The 21,098-nt window shown below is 41.4% G+C and overlaps 1 protein-coding gene across 1 annotated transcript in view; it reads right to left on the bottom strand.

The window, feature by feature from the left end:
* The window catches only part of plxna4 (plexin A4), a 231,034-nt gene that overhangs the window by 16,089 nt on the left and 193,847 nt on the right, over positions 1-21,098 (bottom strand). The window contains exons 20-28 of the mRNA XM_069164965.1: positions 20,102-20,336; positions 19,551-19,693; positions 16,741-17,009; positions 11,487-11,553; positions 10,817-10,963; positions 9,537-9,696; positions 5,781-5,884; positions 2,671-2,770; positions 122-312 (exon numbers count right to left, since the gene is read on the bottom strand). Coding sequence (XP_069021066.1) covers positions 122-312; positions 2,671-2,770; positions 5,781-5,884; positions 9,537-9,696; positions 10,817-10,963; positions 11,487-11,553; positions 16,741-17,009; positions 19,551-19,693; positions 20,102-20,336 — 1,416 coding nt within the window. The remainder of the gene's footprint in view (positions 1-121; positions 313-2,670; positions 2,771-5,780; positions 5,885-9,536; positions 9,697-10,816; positions 10,964-11,486; positions 11,554-16,740; positions 17,010-19,550; positions 19,694-20,101; positions 20,337-21,098) is intronic.

The raw sequence follows: 21,098 nt of genomic DNA, 5'->3' as shown, positions 1-21,098 counted from the left end.
AAAATATAGTCAATTTAGAATAAGGAATTGGCTGCATCATGACCAGCTAAGAGGACTTGCTGTCAATCAAATCATAAATATCACCAAACAAAACATGTTCTCTTTGACTGAGATGACTCACCTTGGTAGCCAGAAGTCGTGTCAGGTAGATCTCAGAAACCATCTTGCTGCCGCGGTCGCCCTCCTTCTGGTCTCCGTGCTCATGGTTCTTGACCAAATGCCAGACCTTCACCCCGCTCTCCAAGTCAGGAGTGATCATAGGAGTACGGGAACGCAGGCTGTCAGGGCTTCCAGTGTACTTTATCATGTTCTCTGTAAAGAACAACATGCTTTAATGCATTTAGGCCTGATATAACTTACTTAAACCAAACTTTAAGGAGCCACAGTGTTTGTTTTAGCATCAGTTAGCCTCCAAATGGTTTGTAACTTAATAGGATGATTTATAATGTGACTTTATTTTATTAATAGTTGTGTGCTCCTAAAAAAATCTGAAAAGTAAATAATATACAGAATTTTGTTTTGAGCATGAAAGAGAAGATACTGAAAAGAAACATGGTACATTCAAAACAGCATCAGAGCAGACTGAGAGCAAACAAATGAACAATAAAGATACAACCAAAGAGGCAAGAAAAGGCATAACCTGCAAAATAGAGGTTTTTGGCTTGAGGCTTCCAATTTACAATCTGGGAGATTGGATATGAAACTTTTAGAAAGTCTGCATGGTTAATTTTTCATGGCTTCTTCTCCGAGCTACAAGACACGGTATTGCTAGCTGACACAAAATCGAACAGGTGTCAGAAGAGATGAAATATGTATGGCCCACCCAATGGTTGGAGTGGCGATGACATTTCCAAACACATGGCTCAATGAATGTTTACACAGTGTGAAAAAAATTGATCAGTGGGTGCGGTTTTGAGCGAGGAGTGGGTGAAAAAGAAGGAGCGATTTTCACCGTGACAGAAATCAATCTGTCCAGAGAGAAAAGCGGGAGGTGTGAATGGAGGAGAGAGTTTGGGGGGGAAAAAGAGACAGCTGGAGACACAAGATACATTGTTTGTTTGTGTGTGTGTGTGTGTGTGTGTGTTTGTGTGTGTGTGTGTGTGTGTGTGTGTGTGTGTGTGTGTGTGTGCGTGTGCGTGTGCGTGTGTGTGTGTATCGACTGCTCAAATTTGATCACAGTAGGATCAACTGAAAAATATTGTGTGTCCTGTTGGGCTCTTCAGTGAGCATTATTTAACTGTAGATTTGTTAAACGACCTTCAAACCAACTATCCTCTGTGGAGCGAGCTGTCAGTTTGGTATTACTGTCATTTTTGAAGGATTCACATGACAAGTGTGGCACCAACTGTGACGCTTTTGGGGTTACGTGTTAGCTCGGCCCCTGTATAAAGGCAGAAAAGTACAGTCACTTTGTGTTAATTACTTATTCAGGAAGTTAGAAAGCTGAGGGTGAGTCAGTCAGGGAGACACAGGAGAGAGATTTCTGGTCTATTCTGATCCAGCTTCACACACATACGCTGTTATTTTTCTGATTCTTTTTTTTTTTTTTTTATGTCCTTGTGGTTTTCGATGGAAACATTACATCAAAGATCAAACACAAGGGTGTCTCCTTTCATTCCCTGACTCAACATGTAACGCAGTGTTTATGTGAATCTTTGAACTTTTTCCCACAACTTTCTCTTCCAGCTCCACCCTTCCTCCCGCCTCCTCGGCAGCTACATTAAATTCAGTCTTGTCTCTTTCTTTGTTATTTGGCCATTGTACTCAAGGAGAGTTCAAAGTCACTCTCAAGCACCACACCAGTTGTGAAGTGCATCACACTTGCATTTGAAGTCTAAAACATAGCGGAGGGAGATATTCCTGGCATCCTCTCCTTCCCTTTTTCTGCTTGCAACACTCACCTTGTCCTATCTGGTCTAATTTGGTGCCCGAGAGGTGAGGTGAGACCATATGGAGATGAGGCAATGCTAATAATGTGGCACCACATTTGAAGTGTCTGAAGTGTTTGTGACCAGTGAGGCTAGCCCTTTGATCAGGAAGCTAACTTGATGGTTTTTGCAGGTTCAAGGAGACATGGAGCAGACGGACAGGCGGAAAAAAACACACTGGCACATGGAAGGATGAGAGGACACACTTTGGAGTCTCGAGAGGCCAGAACAACAGAAGAAAGAGTCTATTTGGTCTCTTTATGTTTTAGACATCCTTTCAACTACTCTAAATGGTGTCTTGTCTTTTCTCTGGCTGTCAGTGTTGACATGCAGGGGTCCTCAAGTGGAAGCATCCACTGCTGTGGAATCAGTTAATTTCTACCCGTGTATTTGTCCCCAACCCTCTCTAAAAATGTTGTATATTGAAACATATTTTGTATGTCTTTGGACTGACTACACATTTTTTTTCAAATTGTTTATTATTTAATTTTTATTATTTAGAGTCAGACTTACATGACCTGGCACCGGGTTGACCAGAGCCACATCCATAACAGTGTCAATTCAACTAATTTAAATGACACACACAGGTCTGGTTTCTTAACATTCTGTCCTAATATCTAATATGAATATGACGTGGCAGTATTAAACTATATTGTGAGCACAAGAGACATACATGTAGTTTGTGTGCCTGATGTGGGAAAGCGGCTTTCTGGTACAGATGTACACAAACAGGTTTTCTTACCGTATTTACTTGCAGAAGTTCGAGACACAGTGGAGTTGTTTACTGAATTATAGGCTGTAACTTGCTTGGGAACCAGAGCCATGACCGCATTATCAGGTACCTGAAAACAGACGGACACATACGTATTATGCAAATTACTCATCAAAACAAAAGCCATTTGCAGACTTTTTTTTTTTTTTTGCATATGTGCAGATTTCTAACACAACCAATCAGAAAAAACATATATCACAGTGTTGCTGTCATTTTCTAAATTTCCCTCCATATATTCTGGTCTCGTGAATAAACACAGAATATCTTATTACCCTTACGTGCTTTGTTCAGCCCACACATACATATGATGACTGACAGGGGGAGGGAGAGCTTAGCAGAGCTTTGTACAGGCCTGTGTGAGAGGGGACATCCCACAGTCTCTATTCAATAATACCTTTCCTCTGGGGTCGGGTAGTGTGTGTGTCTTTGACAGAGTATGAAGATGTGAGAAATCAAGAAGTGTGTGTGTATGTCTGCGTTGGTCTATGTGCAAATAAGTGTGTGTGTGTGTGTGTGTGTGTGTGTGTGTGTGTGTGTGTGTGTGTGTGTGTGTGTGTGTGTAAATGAATGAATAAGTCAATCGTGCACTCCTCTTTCCCCAGTCTGCCAAACAGGATTCAATTAACACAACTGGGATGGAGTTTGTCCCAGCCGTGCCCCCACCCCCTATCCCCCCCCCCCCCCCCCCACACACACACACACTATACCACTATTTTCCATAATCTGTCTATGCTGCAGGGTTAATTGATGTGATCTTTATCATAGCGTGGGCGTATGGGTCCAGAGGGCTTGAGTTCACATATATGTTTGTGAGCTGGGGCATTATTAAGATTGTGTCATTATTTCACCCAGTCACTCAATCTGCTCCTCATGCATAATATGTTTATATCATTGTAAGCAGGAGGCCCACATGGCAGATATTATTATTCCTTTGTGGCGAGCCCCACACCTCTCCAACACCCTCAAGTATTCACCCTGATCACTGCTCTTACATGGTGAATCAAATTAAAACAAGCAATAAGACATAATGAAATGTGAAAAGGAGGAGTGGCCTTTGAGGAAATAACATTTGGAGAATAAAGGCAGAAAACAGAGCCCCGTTTCCTGAAAGAGAGGAGGCGGGGAGAAATGTCTCATTATGGAGCAGAAAGATCAGATATAGAAAATGCCAATTTTTTTTTTGCTTGTAGCTACGATGTGATACTTTCCGGACCAAGGAAATCTAACTTTTCATTTAGTTTGCAAAGCAAACTGTCACACTGTAACTGAAGGCTGAGTGGGGTAGTTTGCTTAGTAAGAGATCAAACCAGATTAGTGTAATAAAGGAGAGCACATGATTCTATTCCGCATGTCTGGTTGGTCATATTAGCTTCCGATAAGACAAAAAAATACTTCCTGAGACCAAATGTAGTCGCACATCTGGGTTTTCAGGAGTGGCATCAATCAATATAGTGCATCAATGGATTTGATTATCATGGTAACAAGATCTTCTGCACAATGATTTAAAGGCTTAACCCTTTGAATCCAAGCCACAGCATTTGAGTGAAATAAAGTCACGAACACAAGAGTGGAAAGTATGGAGCTGCAGATGCCCTTGACTGAAGCTTCAATGTGTTTGCGGTGTCCCCTCCCTTTCTCGCTCTTTGCTAGGCCTCTTGACAATTTCTGAGTGGGTGGAAGTGTTTTCTTTCTTTCTTTCTTTCTTTTTTTTTTTTTTTTTTTTTTTTTTTTTTTTTTGTCTGTCAAGGATAAGGTGCCCTTATTCCCCAGCCGGGAAAAAAATGAATTAACTTCTATCTTCATTATCTTATCTCCGATTTGAATCAGCTCCCTAATCCATTCCGCCCACGCCTCACACTCCCAGCCTGTTGACACTCGCAGCTGCTGACATTTAATTTAGGCACCACGCAAACTGCACTTGGAGGGGACAGTCGCTACTTGCTTAGCTGCTCCAGTTATTAACAACATATTGACAAAGCAGGTCTGTTTTATCCTCACCGACTCATTCTGTTCAGCTAGATGGATAGTCTGTACTCATGTGGCACAAAAAACACCTGCCGATATGTGTCTCTCTGCATAAGTTAATTTGTATGTTTAATGAGTGACCTTAGTAGTTTGTCCATTTGTCTTTATTTGACTGGTTATCCAGACCATTCTTTGTGCTATGAACTCTACATGTGTGCATGCAAACGGTACTTGATGTGTCTCTGTCCGCTGCTGTGTGTCTATGCCAACACTAATCAATTTCAGAAAGGAGACCGCACTTGGTCAATGGATCGGATTTTATCTCGAGCCCTCTCCACACACGCGAGGGACTACTTCTAAGTGTCACTGTGTTGTTGGTCCCCTCCTAGCCTCACCCTGTTTCATTCCCCTCTGCCTGACAGATACCTTGTGGTAGAAGTGTGTGAGAATTGTGTCCTTGTCTGTCAAGTACTTGTACCACTAAAAGTGCCTTGGCTGAATTGTCCAATAGGTAGTCCGCTTGAGAGGAAAAGGTGGAGGCGAGTTGAGAGGGCATCAGAGACGGCTAGACATACTGTAGATAGTGGGATGATGAGTGGTAAAGAAGAGCGAGGCTTATATGAATAAGAAAAATACCTTTGAAATGTCCAATTTCAAATATCAGGCATTTGTGCTCTGTATTACATTGTATTCTTAACATGTCAGCTATGAATTTCAGCATTGTTTGTGTACTTTTGCTGTTGAAATGCAATGAAAAAAAAGATCTATGCCGTTCTTAAAATAAAGACGCAATCTATCAACACAAGCTTCAAAGAGAGGATGACAAGTTTATGCAGCTGTGTTTTGTTTAAATTCTTACTCTGTCGGATGTGTAATTTGAAAATTTAGAAATATTACAATCAATATATTTCTGCCGGTTACTTTGAAAGATTTTTTTTTTTATTTTTTTTAACTTGCATACACATGTCTATAACTGTACAACACCATAGAAAAACACAAACCCTCCAGGAAACATATTTAACTGTTAAATTATTGAGGCTTTATTTTGGGCAATGTAATGACTTTAATGCAGGTTGCAGCTGTCTGCATTTTTCTGTCTACAATCATTAGCGTACCTGATAGTGGGCCAGCATGTTCAGTCTCTTCCAGTCACCTTCAATCTTTGTGGTGACGTCCTCATCCTGCAGGATCATACGTTGTCCTCGACCCTGACGCCATTCTGCAATTAACAAACAGGAAAAAATACAAATCAAAATGGAGCATCACTCCACTGACCATAATTACTTTTTCCTCTCGTTTGTTTTATCTGCCAAAGAGATTCTGTTTTCACTCCCTTTGCCTTCCCATATAATTTGGTGCATTAGCTTTGTGGTGTCAACCAGTAGTTTTAAGTTAAAATATAAAAGAAATGATGTGTAACTGGGAGTAACAACAAGCTGAAAACGTCTGATAGAACTGGTTTTCACTGCAGGCCACAACAATAAGGCTTGTACCTAACACTGTTAGTCACATTTCTAACAATTCTAACTTTAGTTTGTAATTCTCAGATGAAAACATAAAGCACATCAGAAAAAGCACCAAACCAAAAGAAAAAAAAACAAACTTCTTTCTAATCAATGTTAGACAAGTTATTCCTATCTTAAACTTGAGCTATTGAGTTTTTTCTTTGCTTTCTTCAAAACAGTCATTTTACATTATTATGAAAAAACTGAGTGGATAAAAAAAAAAAAAATCTTTGGAGAGGGGTAGAAGAGAGAGGCGAATAAATGTAGAACCAAAAGAGAAATGGCTCAAATGCGAGACAGTAAAAAGAGAGAAGTTAAATTAATCACCCCACTCTACTCTTTTTAGAACGTATCTCTCCCGCTTCGCTCCTTTCCATCTCTTTTGCTGGTGCGATCGATAGGTGTGATTACGGTTGCCTGCCCAGGGCTTGTACACTTCCTTTTCCATCTGGAGCACTGGCCTTTATGTTCTGCTCTCTGAAGGCACTATTGGTCCCTGCTCTCCCCTTGTAAAACTCCCATCTACAGCTCTAAGCCCTTTGCCTAGCTGCTCTTAATGTTGTTGCTGGGAACTTCTGCGGAAGCAGACCACACTCAGAACCACAACAGTTTGCAGATAAAAAGACAGTTGCAAAGCTAAAGCAGAAACTACACCCAAACACTAGTGATCATCTGATTCCCATACTTTTCAATGAGCAACTTCCAATGCACATGACAGTGTCTTTTATTTAAACAACAGGAGGGCATTAACATGACCTTGCAACCAAATTACATCTGCACTACATATACACCAGGCGTCCCACATCTGTGCAACCTCAGCACAAAACAAAACAAAAGCTTTAATAGAAACATCTCAATACCCCAGCAACATTATCATAAGTAAAAAGGGAAACCTATCTTGAAAACAAACAGGCAGATGATTCCTCTATTCTTTTTGCGGACATCATGGGCTTTATGAATACGTTATTGTGTCTGTGCTCCTCGCTGTGCTCCCCAGTAGCGTCGGCCACTGTCATCTACTATTCTGATCACAAACAGCAAAACAAAGCGGCAATCACTGTGGTGCATGATGAGGCCCTGTCTTTGGAGGATCCATCCGAATTGTGTTAGCATCTGAAAAATCTGCAGGAAATAAAGATTCTCCTGTTGTTTTTGTCTATACAGTACATCTTCCTATAAAGATGCAAATGAGCGCCTGTCTCCAGTCAAGGCTCAGTAAACAAATGGAGAGCGAAAAGAAAGGCAGGAAGGAATAAACAAAAGAATAAACTTGGTGTAAAACCAGAGCAAAAGGAGATCATTCATATTCCAAAATCCAGTGGTGTCTAATCATGGAAAAGACTCCTTGTCTGTGTGTATTTGTGTGTGTGCACTTGCTTTATGGACTAAAACAGCCAAGGAGATGAGGGCTTTTGCGACTGAATGGAAGTTATTGGTAAAGAGAAAGGCTGAAGGTGACGGATGTACTCAACTGAGATTCATTTGCAACCGGCAACATACACAAAAAGACACACACACACACACACACACACACACACACACACACACACACACACACACACACACACACACACACACACACACACACACACACACACACACACACAGGGCCGAGCTTCTTTGTTCTTAGGCCCTATTTTCACCGGTGCCCTGACCGTGGATTGCAGCATAGTGGAATTAAAAACAATACCGGTGATATCAACACTCCTGGACAATCTGTCTCAGGACAGGTCTGCCACAATCCCATTATCCTTATCATCTTTTGCAATCAGTTTGTGTATATGAGTGTGTGTGTGTGTGTGTGTGTGTGTGTGTCAGGAATCATGAAACCTGTATGCGCAGAACACCTCTCTGAAAGTTAAAAAGTGTGTCCAGATAACAACACAATCAAATGCATGACCTGTTTCCACAGAAGAATTCCCATCAATTTAAAAAACACGGAACCAAAACCTCCTGATTACAAAACATGACTTCAAATACAAAAAAAAAACAAAAAACAGGTATGAAAGGATATGTCAAACATGTGCTCTCATAATTAAGAGATAATTTTATCTTAATCTGTGCAGTAAATTGGATGCATTCTGTAAATACAGCACTGAAAAAATATTGTACTCCATTGTCATGTTGTGAGTTTTCCTTTACTCATTGTCTCTCTTATACCCACAATCATACAAAGAGAGTAGCCAGCCAGCTCACTCCAATTTCCAATTCCCGTTCGTCATAAAACAATAATACAACAACACACTCTGCCCAAAGGGGGCCATAAAACAATTTCATCCAGGAGTGTCATCAAAAGGCTAAACCAATCTTTTCACTTAGCTACCACACAGACAGATTCCCAAAGGTATGCACTCAGCCCATCTTAGATGTGGGGTTGGTTATAAATACGCTATTACGAACACACAACAGGGGTTTGGAAAATCCATCTGGCAATATTAAACCATAAAAGAAGCATCGTGCATAGTGAGGAGACAGCCTGTAGGTATTGGCAGGCCAACAATCACGGTTAACAATATTATGCTCACTTGCATTCATGTGTGCACAGGTATTGTATACCCACACAAGGTGTACTAAAACCCCTCAACACTAGATGCGTTGCCAAGAAGGTATAATGCTGCATCCTGTTTTTTTAATAAGGGCCCATTATTACATTACTAGGAAGGAAGGAAGGAAGGGAGGGAGGGAAGGAAGGAAGAAAGAAAGAAAGAAAGAAAGAAAGAAAGAAAGAAAGAAAGAAAGAAAGAAAGAAAGAAAGAAAGAAAGAAAGAAAGAAAGAAAGAAAGAAAGAAAGAAAGAAAGAAAGAAAGAAAGAAAGAAAGAAAGAAAGAAAGAAAGAAAGAAAAGTTTTGTCGGGAGGAGATCACTGAGCATCTCAATTGATTAGCTGATCAATCATCTGACTCAGATGCAAGTCGACAAGAGAGTCGATCGATGGGAAGTTTGGGGAGGGGGGGAGACCAATCTCTGACATCTGAGCCAACAAAGCCAGGGAGTCAAATCTCCTGAGGCCGAAAAGAAAGCTACTTCCTTATATCTAAGAAGACTTGTACTTTTTAAGAAGGGCTGGGTGGAGTGGGGAAGCCTTTCTACAAATCGATGGGTGACTAAGTCCAGTCTTTCTTTTCCCAGGCACGTAAATAGGAGAGACTGCATAGATAGAAGTGTTTTGACAAGCTGTACAGTAACTACAGGAATGAGAGAGAGGCTGACCTCTCACCAACTACAAACCTTAACTATAGAATAATACATCATCAGCCAGTGGACTACATGGAGGGAGGTAAACAAAAGTTCCAGTAAATTTAACCCATTTAAGAGGACTGCTTTTTTCTTCACAATTCTTATAAATAACAAGGCAAAGATTCATACCCAGGTCCATGTCAGAGGCTTTGAGGCGGTGTGAATGTGGCACGTTCTTATAGATGGCATCCAGTATCTTCTCCTTCACCTGGCTGATGGTGTCGCAGTTCAGTACCTTAACCTGGATCTCTGGACTCTTCTCATTCTCTGGATGTATGCAGTTCACCACCTGCAGCAGAAATATGTACAGGACAGACACAGTGAGTGGGGGGCTCATGGCAAGCTAGCATTGACTTTTTGTTATATTCTACATGTGGGACAAGAATTTTTCCAAGTTGATTTAGGATCAAAGGTGTCCTATATCTACTGCATATTTCAGCGTGTGTGTTTTGTGTTCATAATTTTGATTGCTCTGTGGATTGGTACTCAATGAAATTGCAAAAATGTTGTGCTCGCCAAAGGGTCGGTGTAATAATTGTAGCAAAGGAAAGATCATTCACTATGAAAACTGCTCTTTCCTCAGAGCTTGAAAAGAGACAGTAATGTGCTACCTGAACTGATGAGCACTAAAGCAGCTAATTATAATATTATCATCATATTCATTAGATCTTACAGTACTGCCTTTGGGTGTTGGTAAAAATATCTGAAGAACAAGATGAGCATATTACATAAATGAGAGAGCAAATATATTTTCTTGTCATGTACGTATCATCCCAAATGTGTATGTCTACATGACGCATTAAATTCAAGCTTCCTTTTAAATATTTTTACCTTTAAGCATAGTTTCTACATTTGTATATCGCCAGTAATGGAGCGGAGAGCAGATTATTGGTTATTATTATTCCTGGGCATTTTTAATTCAACAGCTCACCATCGATATTGAGACATTATGCGACTCAATAGTCCCAGAATGTAGAGAACAAACTGAACTGACACTGGAATGAAAGACGAAGAGAGTAAACAATGTCTGAGTTTCCCCCTGCAGCAACAATCATGTCACAATGGAGGGAGGACAACAGACAGATTTGGGAAATAAATAAGAGGTTCCAGACGGAGAGCGCTTCATCGCCTCTCTGCTTGTGGTGCAGACACATACACATGCATAGTCTATGTCCTTCCTACTCATCCCAACGCCCTGCTCTTTTCCCTGACAGCTCCAGTCTCAACAGGAAGTGAGGTCGCCACTCCTGTGTCCCCTGCGTGTCAAGCGTGACAACGACAACTTTGTGTTCCGATGCACATCTCATGACCGACCACCCATAACCACCCCTTTTCTCTCCTCTTGTCCCTGAAAGCATATTAAACGTCCCTTTTTAGCCCTTGGACCCCTGGGCAGGTGAACCCCATACCAGTGTCTTGTAGTCAATCTGTTGTCTGATGAGCTTGTCTTCACTGAGCGAGTAGCGTGCCTCTCCTGTGATAGAGTCAATGGGGCCTTTCTCCATCTGCTGCTTGATGGCACAGAAGAGGGAGAAGAGAGGCTCGCCTGCACACTCCTGCAAAGAGGTTTGGAGAGAAAAGAACATTTGGAAGGAAACTTTGAAGGTATTTCTGCACTCAGCTCACTGACAACATGGTTAAATAATGTCTGCAAAATATCTATCTAAAAATGTTGTTGCTTTTGGTTATGTTTTTCCAGACTGCTATGTTTCAAGTGTTGCTGAGTAAGACTTACAATGCTCATGTCTCAAACACTATTGTTCCCCTAAAGTAATGAAAATTGTACTACCAATCAAAATACAGTACAAATTTTGCTGTAATGAGGCTGGAGTTTTGGGAATGTTTAATGGATAAACAGTGAAAAATGCCATAAAATAATGACTCTTGTAGCCAACTAAATGTATAGTATCATTCATCTATCCACAAATTAGAGAGTACAAAATCAAATATCAGTAAAGACACTGAGGAATCCAGCAGAGAGGTGACATTGATTACATCATGACAGGCTTTGAGGCACAACTTAACTACTTGTGATCATATTTTTTTTCCAGGAGTTGTAAACGAATATTAAAGAGTTACCTTCAGAAACTTGTACAGGAGGAACGTAAACCAGTTGGTCAGCATTTTCTCTGCTACAGACTCAGTCCTGCAAACAGACAGACACAAAGCGCATAATGAACATATGATCCCTGTGCTCTTATTACTATCATAAATATGCAACACCATTGTCAAATATTCTGCTAAAAATGACAGCCGCTGCTAATGAAAAGCTTTCGCTACACAAACATAATTGCAAAGACATGGTCTCAGAGAGCCTTTGCACATGCTATATGATGGCCTTTCAGACAATCTTTCGGCTGGCTTTTACGCTCAGGCATGCCAAGGGCAGCTCGTCTACAGTGGCGGGGATTTTAATATGAGGCAAAGCAATTAAAAGCCTTTATTTGATCCCAGTGGATTGATGTCGTTAGGGGCTGGAGCGGCTCTGTAATAACACTGGCCTCATTATCAAGCGCTCCCTTGCCTATTCACTGGACTAACACTCGATCCGTGCACAATGGAAAGTGAATGAATACATCTCTCTCTCTTTCTCCGCCTGGCATCCATGCTCCACTGGCGTGGCAAAATGGTGTGAGTCTGCATTTGTGTGCATGTGTTGACCTGGGCCAACAGTGTGAGTGATCCAATGTGAATGACTAATATGCATACATAATAACAACAGCGGCGGTGGCAAGGGGGAGAAGGAGCAGAAGCAAGGATCGGATATCCTTTGACAACAACTCTCCTGGCCAGCAGCAGGGGTGTGTGGGTAATCTGTCAGAACACCTCAAACACACACCCCCACACACCCCTGCCTCTGTTTTCAGTTGAGCAACTACCATAGGCATCAATATTTCAGGATTAGTGTCCATTGTGCCCATTTGTGTGTGTGTGTGTGTGTGTGTGTGTGTGTGTGTGTGTGTGTGTGTGTGTGTGTGTGTGTGTGTGTGTGTGTGTGTGTGTGTGTGTGTAGAGTTTGTCCCTAGTGTTTCAGCTGCCACCTGCAGCCCTCCCGCCCCTCTCCATTCAGACAGCCTCTTAAAGGGACTCCACACTGAAGCAGGAGGGGGGAACGATATCCGCTGTGCCAGAGGGCTGGTCTGGTACCCCCTGTCAACACTGGCACAACACCTGGGGGGGATTAACTTCCTGCCTCTCACTGTGCCCGCACTCTTATTTTGCCGCCTGTCCCGCCCTTCCTCCGTCCACAGATCCAAGGGTCAACAAGGTTACTTTTCATCTTTTCTTTCATGTGTCCTTGCTGTCTTCCTCCCTTTGGCTGCCCTATTCTGGATCCTGTAATCATACACACTTCCAAATCCTCTCCATTTCCACAAATGTAGCCCATTTATCAAAGGGATGAAAGGAGCATGGAGAAAGGAGGAGGTGCACTGGGAAGGAAGGAGGGAGAGAGCAGTGAAAAAGGGAAATGAACAAAAAAAGAACGAGAATAAATGACTTGGCTTAGTCTGGCCTTCCCTTCTTCTTAAACTTCCTTTTCCTTACTCACTTCCAACTGATATTGTCTGTGCGCCTGTGTGACTAAACAAGCGAGGGGCTGTTTAAAGGCTAGCATGCAAAAAGCACAAATTAATCCCACTGCGTATGTATTCATAAATTATCATGTGGGCTGACGAGTCTTTATTATGTGTGTGTGTGTTTGTCTGTGCATGCGTCTGGCAGCAGGTGCTAACCCTTCAGTAATACCAAGTCTTGGCACAGCCCCACCATTTTGCTTATGCTCATTCTCAATCATAGCACACTCTATGGGGAGCGAGGATGAAAATGGCATTGTGACAGAGAGGCTCTTACATCTAATGTCAACGTTTGGTATTACAACTTCCAAACAATTTTCACCAAACCTCTCCTCGGCTCATATTCAAAACACAGCACAGCCTATGTTTGGGTTAATGCAATGAAATGTGCCACGGCAAGTTGGCATGGTCAGGCTTGCCTACTTGGCAGTCAGTCAGAGGGGCAGTGGGCACTGAGAATGATCGAGAGCAGAGGGGTCCTGGCAGTATTTAGTTCCCCCTGATGACGGAGGTAGGGTGGATGAGAATCCATGCTTATTTAAATTTTGCTGGTATTGCTGTATCTGAATGAAATGGGCATCTTTACAGGCAGATGTGAAAACAGCCATTCCCTTCTTCTCTGATATTTCTTTGGTTTACTCTTTAGAATGAACCTCTACTCCACCATAATAACAGCGTTACAGCGAATATCCATCGATTATCCATCGATTATTTGTTGTTATTTCGCAGATGAATTGTAAAGTTAAAATAATGCCAAATGCTGATCAAAAAAATTCCTCAAAAACAAGGAAGCTTCTCCAAGTGCACTCCAGACGGTTTTTAGCAGTTTAATTAACTGTCAAAAGTCTTAATTATATTCTGGCAATAATCTCAACATCTAATTGATACACCATTATGACAAATGTATAGTATACACTATATACTGTATTTATAGATCCGCTTTTTCAATGTGTCTTCAAGACATCACACTATGCTTACAAATGTAAAACCAGAATATTTAAAGGAAAAAGATCAATTTAACATTTCTTTGTTTCAAGAAGGGCCTGTAGTAACTGCATCCTGCCTGTTTTAAATCACATTAAAGCAGCGCAGCTTGAAGTCAGTTGGGTGAGGAAGATTGGTCCTCATGTGTGTCAAACTGTCTCACTGTGATGACTGCCTGCTGACACTTACTTATTGATGCAGGTGCACATACACACAAACATTTTTTTCTCTCAGAGATGATCTGTAAAGTCGTACATGAGGGCATTTAGACCTCTGCGATGATAGGGTGTCTGTTGTGCTGTAGCCAAAGCAGTGTTGTGATTAACACATGAACATATTGGGTTTTCATCTCTTGACCAAAATCAAAACTGCTATTTTGACACATCAACTGGGGCCAAACAAAACTTAAGGCTACAGAGAGGCTGTTTAACTCTGCATGATGGGAAGAGGGATGGTGGCGTGGGGAGGCGAGTGGGAGACGGAGGAACGGAGTGGAGAGAGGAGTTAAAGGAGGAGAATGCAGCAAGGAATGCGACAGATGGTTGTGGAAGGCTCTCGTTAGTTAGCCTGCCTAGCGGTTGTGCTTCAGCACAGGTTGAGATGGGACAGATGGAAGGATGTGTGTTCGTGTGTGGTGAGAGAGAGAGAAGAGAAAGACGCATACACTTGTACACACAGATTTCTTGGAAGAGGAGGTAGTGGGTAGCCATGCTCAGATGCTGTGCCAGAGACACCCTGCTCACGCACTTTAAGCATTGATTTAGCAATCAAGAAAGCAGGGGAGGGGGGGGAGGGGGAGGAAGGGAGGAAGAGCTGAGAATATAGATTGAGGCAGTGAGTATCGCAGTAGAAGAGAGGAAGCGACACAAGCGTCAGAATTGAACAGGGAAGAGTGGTCAGACAGAGGCAGGTGGCGAGGGAGAATTACACTCAAAATGAGAAAACATTGAAAAAGAAAGAAAAGAGACAGGAAAAAAAAATTGAAGAGACAGAAAAAGAGTGAGTTGTGGTGCTACTTCCTAGCTTCATCTTCACACCCTCCTGTCTATGTATCTGGGCTATTTTCAGCTGCTATCCAAGGACACACCAGTCAGCCCACACTACAGGGTGGCAGAGCTTGTTCAGACCGCCTCATCACATCTCAAATGCACGCTGGGATGATGAAGGACTAATAAGCGCATCCGGGAAGCAAGAACCAGATGAAAACAGCCTGATCAGTGCCCATCACAATCTTGTGTATGACTAATGGGAATCAAACTGGGCATGAATTTGTTGTTAACATGTGCTCTCCCTCCAGTGCTGGCTGAATGTAAAGACATTTTCCAGACATTTTCTTTCTCTCTCTCCCTTGTTATGTAGGTGGGAAGGGAGTGGGAAATCAAGGTGTTGTAGAAAAGTGTGTGTTTTATTGGGCTCTTCAGTTGGTCAGTCTTTGTGAGACTTCCTGTGATGATTTCCTGGAGAATTTTGTCCTAAATTCACTTTTGAATCAAATTGTGATATGAGCTAAATCCAATACATCTGCATGACCAGCATATACAAGGCTCTGGTGACACATAAACAAAGTTGCCTCCATGCCTCAGTAGTCAGCTTTCCTCACTAGGTGACACAGCGTTAAGTGACTCCATTGTCCTTGACCACCTCTCCCTGTCGCTGATGTACGCGCCATCTCTTATGTTGTATCTACTGCCAGGATCAGCAGTTACTCTATTGTTTAGTGGCTGCACCATACTCAGTGGGCTCTGGATGCAATTAATCATGCCTCCTGCCCAGACAGCAATAATCTCTCTCTGCATCACCAAGCAGAGTCTAAACAGGCTTTCATGAGGTGAATATGCCCACCGCCTTCTGTATGGCACAATGAACAGCATTAATTTCAGTCCCGTCTACGTATCCTTCTTTCTGCTTTTGTGTTTGTCTTTACTGGCTGACAGAGATTGTGTTTTTTAGCCAGAGGGAGAATTTGAATTGAAATAAAATGGACAACTTAATTCATGACATGCCTGTCAAATCACCTGGGGATGTCAAAACTTGACTGCGTACATATAGATGTGCATGCACACGCCACACACTTACACAACAGCTGTGAGGAGGCTGTTTTACTCAAGTAACCATAATCATCACATTTACCAAACACCACAGGCAGGAAGCATAATCATATACAGTGCTGTGTTCAAGTGCATGCTGTTAAGGCTTTGACTACAAATCCAAGAGAGGATTGTGATTGTGCCAGAGTGCAAGCTTTTCACAAACTCACTTTCTTCCTTTTTTCCGTAAATGAGCATTTCTTTCCTCTTGAGCTATTTGAAATTGGATTCGCTGCTAATTAATCATAATTATTTTTGCTAATGATGTGCATGGCAATGCACTCTGGTGTTTCTGAGACAGAGCCAATGATTCAAGGTCACGGGAGTTAATCCGAACATGTCACAGATAGGGAACAGTGAGCAGCGTATCAAATCCTTGATAGTAAAGAGTTGACAAAACCAGTACAGACCTTTCATCTCTGTCCCTAACCAAGAAAACTACAAACCCAAGTGTAGGGCAATTGAATGTGTGTGGCAGTTTATAAATTTTTCTCTATTTAGCAGAGGGCCATTCAATTTTTATCGAGGAAAAAAAAGAAGAGAAGTTTAGTTGGACTGTTGAGATTCTACAGCAAAAAAAAAAAAAAAAAAAAAAGGTCACCACCAGCTGTGCAACTGTGGGCATTTGTTTGATAGTAATACCATTAAAGTGAACCTCTGTTCTTGCTTTTTGTGCTTGCTAATTACCTGCGAAGCAGCAGTTTAGGGTGGTTTTTGCTCTCAAGGTTGCGGTCTATGAGGTCGGACAGCAGGTGCTTTAGGACATCAGTGGCGTACTCCAACTTGCTCTGTAGCACTGTCATGATGAGTGAAGCCACATTTCCACGGTCCCTCATGGAGAAACCCCGCTGGGCCTCCAGAGTGCGAATAAAACACAACAGGTAGATCTTGTTGTTAATGAGCTGCCCAAAGAGCTTCAACCCCTTTTCCACTTGCTCCTGGCGGTAGCCTGGCACCTGTGAAGAAACAGGAGAAACATTCACTTACTCAAACACATTAAAAATAACAAGGAGGGAAAAAAAAAAAAAAAAAAGTACAGATTCTGTGTGACATATTCAAGGCGATAACATATAGAGCCAATTAGTCACTGGTTTATATGAAGGTAATATTAGCTCTCAGCTTTACTCGTTGAACAACGCTTTAATGTTCTCAAAAAGGGTGCAGTAACTTAATTATTATTATTTTTAGAGCTGGATTATATGGATATATTTATCAAAAGCATAAACACATTTGAGTCTCCGTGGTAATAAATAAAACTAATCACAGCACATGTATAGTTTCCCTACTTTAATGTCCAATTAACAGTAAATTGATCCATCTTCATAAATAAGAAGGGGAAGAGGAGAGAAACAGAATGCGAGACAGAAAAAGGAGGCATCTGGGGAGACGGGGAGTTTAACAGGTTCCAGCCTTTGTTACGTTCCATCTGAAGGTTGAGAATAAAGGCAGGAAAACACTGAGCCTCTTCGGGGAATGTTTATTATTTTGATGGCGCTGTGTTCCATGCTAATGCAAGTTGAAAGGGAATGCAGTGATGTGAATTCCCCTCGTCTGAGCCCAGATCATCCCTGCACCATTTATACGAGTAACTTGCTTCACATGCTTCTCTTCTCTATTTTTTCATAAATAGCACCTAAGGAGATTATGTTTTTTTATCTGTCAAGAGCACTCGTGCTAAGACAGCATCTCTTTGCACCCAATGCAGCTGTCAACCAGCATATGTTCTGTCTTTTTTTTACCTTTCCTGAAGGTAGTTGTAATCTGCTGGGAGCTATTGTTATGTTGCAAGTCTAATTTCATCCTGGTTGACAAGAAGTGTACAGTGGTGGTGTGTGTACATGTGCTTTGAGTGTTAGAATTTCTTGTACATTATGCATCACCGTGTGGATACAAACATACATGGAAATCAGGGAAAACTGTGTGTGCTGAGTGCATGTTTTCATCCTCTTTTGTGTCAGCCGTAATGTACTCCGACAATTTTATAAGTTACAGGCCCAACAAATACATTGTGCAGTCCAGTAAAATAAACTTTTAACATGTCTCTGAAGATTATAGAGAAAGTGCATAAAAACACAATAAAATGTTATGACCGCCATATGATCTCAATGGAAACCCTGTAATATTTGAGATGAAATGACAACGACTGATCCGCTGAAACTGAATTGTTTCCACAAAGATCTAGAGGGAAGTGGGGAATATAATGGAAGCAACCCCCCCACCTCCATCCCCCCCCCCCACAAAATCAAAAATCAAAATGGGATTCAGGTGTTAAGTGAAATTGTTTGGAAAATATAAGGAAAAGAAGTGATTTTGACTGCTAAGAATAAACCTAAACAGATACAAGGAACAAATAAAATGTCAAGAAGCAGGATTTATTGAGCTGACACATGCCAGACTATATTCTAATATTTTCCTGCATGCAGTTGAGGGATGTTTTTAAATATTTCAGTACTGAGAAAACGTCCTAGACAGGCTTTCCAGCTCCTGTGCTGTTTCTAACTGTCTACAGCCCACATTCAAAAACTAGACTTTAAATTATGTGTCACATCAATAACAATTAAGGAGCCATCAAGTGCCTGAGACAAGCCGGCTGCTTTTTTCATTAGGCTCCTATGCCATATTATACTTCTCATACAGTTCGATATTTATACCAATTAAAACATAATTAATATTGCTTATTAGTGGGAAATTCTCATCAGGGATAGAGTGGCTAACCCTGAAGGCAGTGAAATGGGGGTCCATCATTCTCCTAATGGAACAAGACGACCTGCTCAATTACGGCTGTCTATCAATGTCACCACTGGGGATAAATGACTTGATTTTTTTTCTTTTGCTTTTCTCCCTGTGATTGACTTTCAATTTGCTTTTGAGGTGAGGCGCGAAAACGGCACAGCATCTCATATCGTTGAGAGTTATTAATGCGAGCGCACTCCTGATCTGAGGGCTGCCTTGTTTGCGTTTGAAAAAGTGCTGTTGTCGGCTGTCGAAAGGCTTTTGTTTACCAGACAGCAACACAAGCAACATTGTCGTCAATTTCACCTACTGTGACCCACCACATTGTTAATTTGCTCGCTCATTTGGATCTCATTTCAAATAAGGCTAATTGCATTGCGATTATTATTTGATGGAGATTGAAAAACAGGTACACACATTTATGTGTTATTTATAGGACACTTAATTGATGAGAAAATTGGTAACAACTTCCTATAGTTATAGCTTTCTTCTTTCAAGAATTCGTGTGAAACCTACTGTGCTGATCAACACAACTTTCTATTTGGTGGAAATGCCGTCAAGCATGTTCAGGGAAAATTTGACATTGATTCCCTTTTTAGAGTTATTCCTGTCCCACCAATATAAATCTCTGCACTCTGTCAGAAGCAGAAACTCAAAATCATGATGGAGCAATTTTCTTGTACTAAAAGTCAAAAAGTAACATCAAAAAATAACATTCTTCCTTATCAAAAACTTTTCAGTGTCTGTAAAATGCTCAACCCTACCTCCAGGTCTCTCAGAACAGGATGTTCCTCAATGCCTGGGAAGAGGACCCTCATTGTATAGGTCCTGTAGTCCAAGAAGGGGATACCTGCACCATCCAGGTCACTGGTCAGCTCATGGATGTCTGTCTGTAGCTCTGCAAAAGCTGAAAAAACACAAACAAAATCCACTGATAATTAGCCAGTATTTTTATGGTACCTATATTCTCCAATAGTTTAGAGTCATTTGATATTTGATATATACATGTAAAATTATATCTAAAGTGCCAGGGGAAGCTGGAAATACTTAATACCCTAAAACAGTTACTAACTTATTAACAAGTTCACCCTGAAAAAGCAGTCTTTATTTCGGTTTTACCTGGTGAGCTTCACACAACAAATAGAATCCACAAGTAACATCTGGTATTGTTAACAGAGTTGCAAATAAATGGGACTCCTCACGAGGTAAAACTGAGTAAATCGATTTAATGTAGCAAAATTAGCTCAACGTGTTTAAGAAGAAACAGGAAACGTGAAAATGATGACACTCTTCACCATCAGCATAAACCTCTCACCCTCTTTGCACTCAAGAGCCACTCGTGACTCAAGGTTGTCCATCTGCATCTGCAGTCTCTTCAAGGTCAGGTCGCTCTCTCGAGACTTGCGTTTATAAGCAATGAGCACCACCACGATGAAGAGAATGAGCAGGGCACCGGCTGCAGCGATGCCAATGATTGCCGTGCTGCTGAGCGGGCTGTCGGACGTGATGTGGACCACACCCGGGGAAAACTCGATACCACCCACACGTGCCTTGTGACAGTGAAAGATGAAGAAGCAGATTATAATTACAACATGAATCTACTGCACATAAACACATTATTTTACATCTTCAAAGACTTCTTATAGGAGAGGGCTATATTTTAGCATGTTTTGTGGCAACATGAGAAAAATGGTTCAGTATACCAGAGTTATAATCATAGAAGAGCCTCAATATCACTTCAGCAATAACACTTGGAAAATGTCCAACAATTCTTTTTTTTTTTTCAAAAGTGAAAATCGAACTCACTGAAGTCTGATGTTCATCGAGCCAAAACACATCACAAATATGTATGAAATATAAAGCATCACTTTCTCTGTGAATCACTTTTTAGTCTGTTAAGTATTTCTGTCAGTAAAATCAAGGTCCAAGCTCAGACAGACATATTGATTTACCATGTGTACACACTTCTGTTTATTTGTGCATTTACTAAATGTTTTACAGTAATGTGCCCCTGTCTTTCTAGGATGCTGGATTCAGGTGGTAACATCAGGAAACCCTCAGTTCAAAGTGGTCCCTCTTAAAACCACAAATGGAATCTTCATTGAGTTTGCCGGGGCTCTAATCCTTCTTATTGAAGGTTTATTTGTTTGTCTTTTGTCTGCTTGTGGGCACTAACAGGAATCACACAGCTGATTGGATTAGAGCCTTAGTCTGTATGGGAGTGTACGAGGGGATGGATGGAAACCAACACAAGGAATGTCTGTCTGTCTGTCAAGCTGTCACTCGATTTGTAGGTGTGTGTTCCTCCTCCA

This window comes from Embiotoca jacksoni, unplaced genomic scaffold (genome assembly GCF_022577435.1).
Source record: "Embiotoca jacksoni isolate LCO1_2020_lvr unplaced genomic scaffold, fEmbJac1.0.p SCAF_32, whole genome shotgun sequence".
NCBI lineage: Eukaryota > Metazoa > Chordata > Actinopteri > Embiotocidae > Embiotoca > Embiotoca jacksoni.
Note: the sequence above shows the minus strand (reverse complement) of the source record. Positions and strands in the feature narration are given on the sequence as shown.